Here is a 9,410-nt window from a genome sequence, read left to right on the forward strand (position 1 = left end):
AGAACAACACTTGCCACAAAAGGCTAAATCTAGACGAAGATTTCAAAGCAACATTAAAACTAACCTCAACTGCTAGATTCTAACGGTAACACTCACCAAGCTATAAATAGAACAAATCTTCAAACTTGAAGAGTATGGACTGACCACAGCATATGGAATCCATCCACTTTACTCAGAGTGAAACATCAATATATCCAAAATAAAGAGTGAGTGATCATCTATTCCTTGAATGGATTTGGAAGTTAAAAAGGAGAAAATATCAAGTAAGGATCATTCATGGAGATAAGAGGAAAGTATGCAACCAAATAAATATTCCACACAAAAGAAGAAGAAAGAATCTGCAGAATGCACCTGTGCATTTGTAGATGAAGAAGCTAAGCATGAACACTTGATTGAAGAAATAAGAAGTCATGCATTAGAAGTTACACAAGAGGCAACTTACACGAAGTGTATGATGAATCAAATGTTGAAATACACATCACATGCCTACAAGAAGAATCTCATAAGATAAAGAAGAAGAAATCCTGCTATTAAGCAGTAGTCTCAAATGAAGTTAGTAGATATCCAAGAATAGTTGTCTAGTTAAGTCTTGTACTTGAATTATTATCTCAATATTACTGTCCTTGAGGTCTTATGTGCTGGTCAGGCTTGTGGATGTGATGTATCTTGGTTAAGATGATAATGTCAGACAACATGTCTTGACATAAGGAATACCAAGTTTTATGGTGATCCTAGGATGACATATATGATTCCAGTCATAAGTTGTTGGTTAATAAAATCATGTGTGCACTTGTTTCTCTAGAATACATGGAGGGTGAACATTGAGCATAAGAGAATTTATTTTTCTCTTCTGTTTAAGGAGTGTCTGTTTAAAGGCCAACATTGGAGTGTGGAAGATGCCACACATGATATCATATCTTAAAGGACCATGTCACTGATTCTAGGTGAATTAAGAACATTAACCAGTGGAAGGCATAGTCGTTTATTTCAGGTCACGTAATGACTTCTTAAACCATCCACTACTTGACTAAATAAGTCTTGAAAATACAAGCGAAGGTAGACAATGTCTAAAAAGATGTCAGGACATTGTTTAAGACTTGTGTCCCTCAACAACATCAAGGGAATATTATGGACAGTGCAGTCAAGAACACGTAAGAAGTGTGTAAAACGTGACTTTGCATGCACATTAATTGGAACCAGAGTTTCAAGATAATTGGTCCAAAGTCAATAAATCCATACAAACTGACTAGGACGGTACATGTTTCTTTAGCAGAGGAAACTCTTTAAAATAACGTGTTTCTTTGACCAAGACCATCGTTACTTTCCAGGATCGTTACTTCCTAAGTAACTGCCCAGATATTTAAAGAGGTTGTCCCTTCTCATTTCTCATTGCATATCTCTTTTGTTCCCTATTTTTGCCTATGGCATTTGTTCGGGTAACGGTGAGTATTGTCTAGATTTGGGTCTGTGATGGAGTTCTTTGTCAATTTTTGGCTAAACAGTGGAGAGAAAATATGGTCAGGGGTCGGGTTGTGCGACTGCTTTCATTCTTCTGTCAGAACTTCTTGGGCTGCAAAGATGTCAAATAAGATGTTTCATCTTGCATCTTATTTGTTTTGTGTCTTGTGATCTGAGTTATGAACACATTTGTGTCTTGTGTCCTGAGTTACATTGGTTGACTGATGGCTGCTTCTTAAGTTTCCTCTTATACTTCTTAAGGGTCTCTTATGCCACTTAATGGGTCGCTTATGCCCTCTAGAAGAGTTATCCATCAGTAGGGAAAATTGGATACTTTCGTCAGTGGCAAGACTTAGTTTCCACATTTAGGGGGAGTGTTGGTTATCTTCATCCTCATGTACACCCAATGAATTCAGGACTTGCTACTCCTTTCCCGAGGTTGTTGTTCCGTGGGGTGTGGAAAAATGGATCCCATTCAAAATTTTGTGCGAAGATGTCAAACATGATGTCCTGACAACCTTCATATGAATGAAAAGAAGACTAACTCTTTGACAGAAAGGCTATACTTGAGGAGTGCATGAAGACTACTACAGTATTGCTAAACTCGAAAGTACTACACCATCATGTACAATGCATCATGTCTAGAGATTCTAGAGTGGTTTAATAATTAGACATGCCTAAATCTTGCTGTACAAATTGTTGCATGACATCATGAAACCATTGCTCTTCAGATTGTTGTAACTCTACCATCTTCCTAGCGTGGTTGATGTATTTTAAAGTCTTACGGTACTTTTAAAAAATATTTTATCGTCAAATATTATAACATATATTTAAGAGAATAAATATAGATTTATTTTATATCTCCCTCTCACAATTTCCTAATAGCATGATTTGCACGCAGAGGAAGTAGTGAAGTGTCATAGAGACCTCTTGGAAAAACATCTGAAAAAATGAATCTGATCAAAATGAACTTCAGAGTTTTTAGGGCCGCAACAAGTAACATGTGCCTCTAGGAAGAAGATTTCGGAGAGACCTGAACCGTGGCGTAACGCTGAGGCCACGGTTTGGCCACGGAAATCCAACTGTGGAGTATACGGCCGTGGCCTAAAGTAAAGTCCACGGTTTTTTGGTATAGACCACGCCTTTTTTACAACCGTGGCTTTTTTAGGCCACGGTTTAGGTAGCTTGATTAAGGCCGCGGTTTGTATTTGCCATGACTTAAAAACCGTTGCTATACGGTAAAGCCACGGTTTCAATTTAACGTTTAACATACAGTTTTGGTTCAAAATATAACCACGGTTTAGTTATGACCACAGATTTAAAAACGTGGTTATATATTATGCATTCTAATCCATTTATCTTGCCACGATTTATTTCTGTATCATTATATATATATATATATAATTAACAATAATATTGATCAATATAAAATTAAAAATGAAAGTAAATACAATTCTAGCATTCATTTAGGATCAACCATGTTTTATAAATACAATTCTAGCATTAGATTATGCGATCATGAAAGTATCATAAATGTACTTCTAGTGTGAAGACAAAACCAAATACAGAGCTACTAATAGTTTTACACCATGACTAATGAGTTCAAAGGTATAGTATATGGTTGCGGTTCAGTCTCAAACAGCCAGTGGAAACAGCCAGTGGGTACAACCTTCCCTAAATTGATTCTTTTCAAAGATCTCTTCATGGCCAAAGAGGGTTTATAACCTGCAATCACAAGGAAATCGTTACATAATCTATCCAATCCAAACAGTTGCATAATATACTCAGTTCAAAAGTAACAGGAGCAGCTAAAATTCATGCTTCAGTGAGCCAAGTACAATTTCAAAACGAATGATGCACCACACAAATCCACGCAGATTCGGAATGGCCCAAAAGCGTAACATTCATCATCAAAACCAAACTAACATTTCAAAACCAACATGGACTCCGGTGTACCTAACGAGTTGAAGGCTCAGAATTCAAAGTCTTACGAACAAAAAAATACTAACATAACAAAAATCACTACTAATTAGAAATAAGTACTTTTTTAGATGTGTATAGTATATAGTACACTGATTTATATAAAAAGATTGTTATCATTATCATAATATTTTTATTCAAGCAAGAGAGTTTGTAAATTATAAGTCTATATTTGCCGTTGATATGAAAAGAACAAACACATTAATATTAAGTCACATTCATCAAAATTATTGATGCAACAAAAAATGTATTTGTTATTATTAAGTCCATTAATATTAAGTCCAAGAAACGTTCATAGTTTCCAAGATCAAGGTCAACCTTCAACAAGAGAAAAAAAAATTGAAAATAGAACACAAGTGGAAAAGGGTATTACCTTGTTATTATAACTGAAAACTGAAAAATGACCTCAACAAATAAGCTGCTCATTCAAATGAGTTGAAAAATCAAAAGGATGAACACCACATAAGTTAAGATTCTCATTAAAATGGCTGATGCCATGATAGTAAAAATAAGATCCATACAATCTCAAGCCACCAATTTAGGAACAAGCATGACAAAAAAATACAAGGTTGACTAAAATCTTTACCTCACCACCATCATCTAAGACAAAAACTTCACCATGCTCAAAAGGAGACATTGTCCCTGCATCCGTGTTCAGATAGGGGTCTGCAAGTAACAGAAATTAAATTTAAATACAACTAAAACAACTACGAAAAAATAGCATTATTTTACATATTATTAAAATATTAGTTCCACAAAAAGATAAAATAAAAATATTGTCATTCAATGAAATGTTTATGCAAAAGAAGAATAAAAAGTGAGAAATTAAGTCTAAAAAGAGGGGGAAATACCAATTTTGATAGAGGTAACTCGAAAGCCACAAGCCTGAAGGAGTACTCCAATGCTGCTAGCAGTAACTCCTTTTCCAAGTCCACTAACAACTCCACCTGTCACTAAAACATACTTCATCTTTTCTTCAATTTACTCCAAAAAAAATAATCCTCTTCTGCTGCTTAACCTATGCAACATGCACAAAACAATATATCAGTCTCATTACAAAAACAACATAAGACTAAACTAAAACAGTGATTAAGTTCGAATAACTTCATTGTAGTATAATATAAGGGTTTTTTTATTAACTTATTTTAAATTATCTACCAGCATAAGCACTTTTCAAATTGAGAGATATTTTATTGTATAAAAGTGTTTATGCTATAATCACTTAATTAAATTGTTTATCCAAACAATGCCTAACCCACTTAAGTTAAACTATCACAGTTTCAATACTTTTGAAAAGACTACAAGATACTAACAAAAACCCTGACTAATTTTGAGATCCATTTTTGTTGTCTGATAAAACTACAAAAACATGACGACAACAACAACAATAACAGTAAGAAAGCAAACATTAAATAAGGAAATAAATCATGATTAAGAGCAACCAACAAATAATTAAAATAACTAGAGTTAAAGGCCTGTGACACCTGGGTTGGAACAAAGAAGTCACGGGCATTGATTCTACAACTCTCATCAGCATCACCTCCACTTTTGTCTCCTATCATCTGAAAATCAACTGGATACTCAACACACTGCAGCTTGAAGTGAATGTGATGTTACCTGTCAGAAATGCCAAAATCCTTTGAGCACAGATACTAATATAGAGACTATAACAAATTTTGGACAACCAAAGTATTATTGACGAAGGAATATGGGTTAGGGTTTCAATTGAATTTTGGGAACAAATCAATTTATTTTATAATTCTGGGTTCAATCAATCTCTTTTATTTGAATCACATAGTAGAATTGAAGATAATGCTTCACTCAAAACAATAACTTGATTGCAAAAATACCTTTCAGTTTGTTTCAACATATCAAGCATATTAGTTTGAATAACATGATCAACAACTTCGACACTAACACCAGTCCCACTCTACGGCATAGCAAACACATCAACAACACGAACAGTATACTCAGATTTCGACATGTCTTCCAGTTTGGACCCTCCAATCTTGTCACTTCCCACTCGACCCCATTTACGAAACACATAGCAATCTGACCCCTTATCTTCCTCAATTATTTGAAGGATGTAGTAACTTAACATAAGAAACAAAAGATGTCAATAGTATATTATGGGCATGTTTGGAATAATATTTCAAATATAGCATCATAATCACAATTAATGTTCCAAATACAAATTATAGTCAACTCCAGAAGAACTAATAAACCAGATTATATAGAACATGTCAGCTTTGGACAACTGAATGCTTGATGTTTTATAGTAAACATAGCTTTATAAGAAAACAGTAGCATACTGTTAGGTTCTATTTTATGCATCAATCACCGAGATCTACAGCTAAAAAGTTTATGCTGAAGGCCGAAATACAAAGCTAAAATGGAATTAACCAACCTGTTAATACCAGTAGACAAATCAGACATATTCAAAGTTGTATTATATATACTTTTCCCATCCTCCAGTATGTGGCCAGAATCCTGCAGGCCAGAAGCATCGTGAACAACACTTTGCCCCTTCACTTTGACGGTGACCATGCTAGAAGTCTCACCAATCATTTCAACTTTGTACCTATCAAATGGAAGCTTCTTCTTTCTTTCCATACAGTCAACCAAATAGTCTTCTCTAACTATTGGTATTTTCATCCTCCTATACATTAAACAACTCTTACAAGACAGTGATGGTAGAAAAAAGCAAAGAAAAAGTAAATAGCAGATACTCGCATTAGAGTTTGCTACCTTGCCTTCTGCATCTCAGCTTCGTCCTTGAGTGCTCCACTGGCCACCAAGCAGCTAGTATCTGTAAGTTATCATTTCAAGGAAAAGTTTGCAAAACTCATAAGTTTGCAAACTTTCACTGTTTGATGATTGATGTTTGCAAGCACCATAATCTGTTACCGGTCTCTCGAGACGGACATTCCTAGTAACTCCCTCAGGTTTTCCACCTTAAACGATAACTATATTGTGTCAATATCAACAACCAAAATAGAACACACTTTAAGTCTCTCATTAAGTAAAGGCTCTAACAATATCGAGAAATAAATTAACTTCATTTACCTCAGGTAGCTGCAGAGCGTGCAAAACCTCGTCATGGACGTGAACTTCTCCACGTATTTCACTTGCAAGGCGAAGAACCTCACCAGATTCAATCTTGCCTTTCTCCTTGTCCAAAACCTCATCAGCACATCACAAGATAATGATAATTAGTATCTAAAACAACACTAATTAGGTTAAATCAAATCCACGTTATTATTAATCAAACAAAAACTATCAAAGTGCATCAACCTAAACCGATTGAAGAAACAAGAAACTCACGTTACAACCCAAAACTATCAAAGTGCATCAACCTTGAAATAGGCTTTTCCTTTACCAATTCCTTCTTTTGAGTAGTAATCTCAGTAGCCGATGCTTCTATACTACAAATCTTATCTTCTTCCCATTCTTTTTTCATCCGATCAAGGTAGTGCTCTTTAGCCTTTTCAAGTCTCAGCTTTCCACCTTTCCACACACATCCATTATACTGCAATGCCAACATAATCATCACTTTCAAAAATAGCATATTAAGCAAATTAAATTTAGACTATGTTTGGCTTAAAATTGAAAACCCTAAAACATGGCTTAAAACCCTGACAATAATCAAAATTGAACTTAAAATTTAATCTAATAATAAAAGCGCGATGGAATTGATTAATTGAAGTGGGGAATGTTGCTTCTACCTTGCTGAAAAGTTTGGATAGGGATTTAGGATCGGAGAGGAAGTCGAGGTAAGCGAGGTTGCGGCATTTGGTTCGGATGGTTTCGAGGGATTGAACGGTGCCAAGTGATTCGAATAGGCGGCGAATGTCGTCGGTGGTTACGGCTTCATCTAAACCGCCGACGAATATTCTCACTGCTTTCTTCTCGATTTCTTCTACCTCCATGATTGTGAAGCGGTGTTCTCTTTCACTGTTCTGTGACCTAAAAATAGGGTCTAAGGTTACGCTTGGATTTGGAGGAGAAGGATTTTGTTTTCAGGTTTGTTTGAAGGTTGAACGATTGGGATTAGGGTTTTACGCTGAATTTTGGTTTCCTTTTCTTTGCTTATAGTTGATACTTGGGTCTCTTCTTTCATTTTAATTAATTAATTTTTATTTAATTTTTAATATAATAATAAAAGGAGGGAAATGAAAAATTTTAGGGAAACGAAAAGAGGGAAAATTTGGCGGCCTAAAATTTGTTAAGCTTGGGTCACAGTTTGTAGTCAAAATTATAAGGCCGCGGTTTTTCTTTTGCGGCTAAAAATATCTGCAGTTTTCTAACCGTGGCAATTGAAGGAAAGGCCACAGTTTTACACTCCGGATTCAATATTCTATAACATACGTCTACGCTTTGATAACCATGGTCAAATCATATATGTGGCCACAGTTTCTGAGCTGTGGACAATTTTAGCGTGGCCGTAGGCCAAATTTCTAGTAGTGGTACTAGCACCAGCTGGTAGTCGCGAAGGTCTAGCTCTCTTCCTGCAAAGAATTACATGTTGGGCGACTCTACCGTGTCTCAATCTATCTTGATTGTCAACTATTTTACCTATAAATAAACTATAAAATTCTATCATAATCAAAGAACTCAAACCTAAATGACTGACATACAAAATCAAATAAACATATGAGATGCAGAAAAAATACATAAGTGCATTTATGTAATTTATGAAACTCAAATACAGAAAAAATATGAAAGTACACTTCCGTAATCAGAAAACTCAAATACATAAAAAATATCGAAGTGCACTACCGTAACACATAAAACTCAAAAGTGGTGGAATATGTAAATACCTAGAATGGTCTATACTCTAAACATAAAAAATGTCAATGCATGCCTCAATAAACTTCGTATTATGAGTGTAACTACAACTTAATTTACCTTAAACAATCTATTTAAATAATACACGCATCACAAAAATTAAAATAAAAAAAAAAGTAAATGAAAAACCTTACTAAATATGAGAAGTGGGGGCTCTTGGATTGAATGGAGTGTAGTAGAAATTGAGTGGAGTCCCTGAATGCAATGCAATAGAAGTTGTGAGAGAAAGGTTGAAAAACTATGAAAATGAAGTTTGTTCACAAGCTCTTTTTATTATATTTTTTAGTTTTGAATAAGTTTCTAAAGTGAAGGAAGAATGGGAAGGTATGACGCTATAATATAACTCAAAACACGTTTGGAGCTATACTTTTGTAGTTATTATAGACATGCACTTTTAAATATAGTTTTGATAAAATAAAGATGATTTCCGAAACATAGGTACCGGGTACGCACCCTGTATCATGTATACATGCCGTACTCGTGGTACTTTATTTTTTCTCATTATTTAATTTTAAATAAAGTTAGTAATTTTCCCAAATACGGTATCCGTACTTATTGCATCATAGAAGAAGAGTCACTTTCTAAATGCTAGACTTTTGGATACATCTGGAAGTTTAGTTACGAATTTGAGAAACGTTTATGATTTCTTTGGGAGGTGTGTGAAAATTGAGCAATCCCCAAATCCAGTATAGTTAGTTCACCTTATTTCTATTTGTTAGCTTACGTTGTGCTTATTGCGTTTGTCTTCAGTGTTCGAACTAATGTATTTGTCTGTTTCTTTTTAGCCGTCCAAATATGTTGGAATTCAGTGAAACATATATAAAGTTTATGGCATACGACATATAGTGGTTGGTTAGTTAACCTTACTTTTATGAAGATGACGTGAACGTCATATAAGCATCAAAATTATTTGTATTTGTATTATTAATTGGTGAAAATTTCAGCAACATTCGCAACTCACTGGCTACCAAGTCAACGTATATAAATTAGTAGCGTTATTACATTTTGTCAGAATCCACTTGGTTGTGATCAGATTTTTAATTTACATATATTTTATAAGATCTGTGTTGTGACGTATTACACCTGAATCTTTATTTAGTTCCCAATTGCCACTACCGCATATG

At 34.6% G+C, this 9,410-nt stretch overlaps 2 protein-coding genes across 5 annotated transcripts; both read right to left on the minus strand.

Moving 5' to 3' along the window:
* Positions 1-3,645: 3,645 nt before the first annotated feature.
* LOC131605066 (uncharacterized) lies at positions 3,646-4,492 on the minus strand. The gene is made up of 3 exons (XM_058877465.1): positions 4,290-4,492; positions 4,025-4,104; positions 3,646-3,756 (listed from the first exon to the last, which is right to left on the minus strand). The coding sequence occupies exons 1-3, from the start codon at positions 4,405-4,407 to the stop codon at positions 3,646-3,648; spliced, it is 309 nt and encodes a 102-aa protein (XP_058733448.1). The 5' UTR covers positions 4,408-4,492.
* A 544-nt stretch (positions 4,493-5,036) lies between these two features.
* Positions 5,037-7,539, minus strand: LOC131606916 (poly [ADP-ribose] polymerase 1-like). Of its 4 annotated transcripts, XM_058879005.1 has the most exons (6): positions 7,164-7,538; positions 6,763-6,967; positions 6,505-6,621; positions 6,187-6,404; positions 5,846-6,097; positions 5,037-5,531 (listed from the first exon to the last, which is right to left on the minus strand). In XM_058879005.1, exons 4-6 carry the CDS (start codon positions 6,198-6,200, stop codon positions 5,369-5,371), a joined length of 429 nt encoding a protein of 142 aa, XP_058734988.1. In that variant the 5' UTR covers positions 6,201-6,404; positions 6,505-6,621; positions 6,763-6,967; positions 7,164-7,538; the 3' UTR covers positions 5,037-5,368. The 4 variants fall into 4 exon arrangements, with proteins under 4 accessions (XP_058734988.1, XP_058734987.1, XP_058734986.1 ...); XM_058879004.1 differs by having other exon boundaries at positions 6,187-6,392; positions 6,505-6,967; XM_058879003.1 differs by having other exon boundaries at positions 6,505-6,967.
* Positions 7,540-9,410: the final 1,871 nt, after the last annotated feature.

The sequence above is a fragment of the Vicia villosa genome, linkage group LG5 (genome assembly GCF_029867415.1).
Source record: "Vicia villosa cultivar HV-30 ecotype Madison, WI linkage group LG5, Vvil1.0, whole genome shotgun sequence".
NCBI classification, from domain to species: domain Eukaryota; kingdom Viridiplantae; phylum Streptophyta; class Magnoliopsida; order Fabales; family Fabaceae; genus Vicia; species Vicia villosa.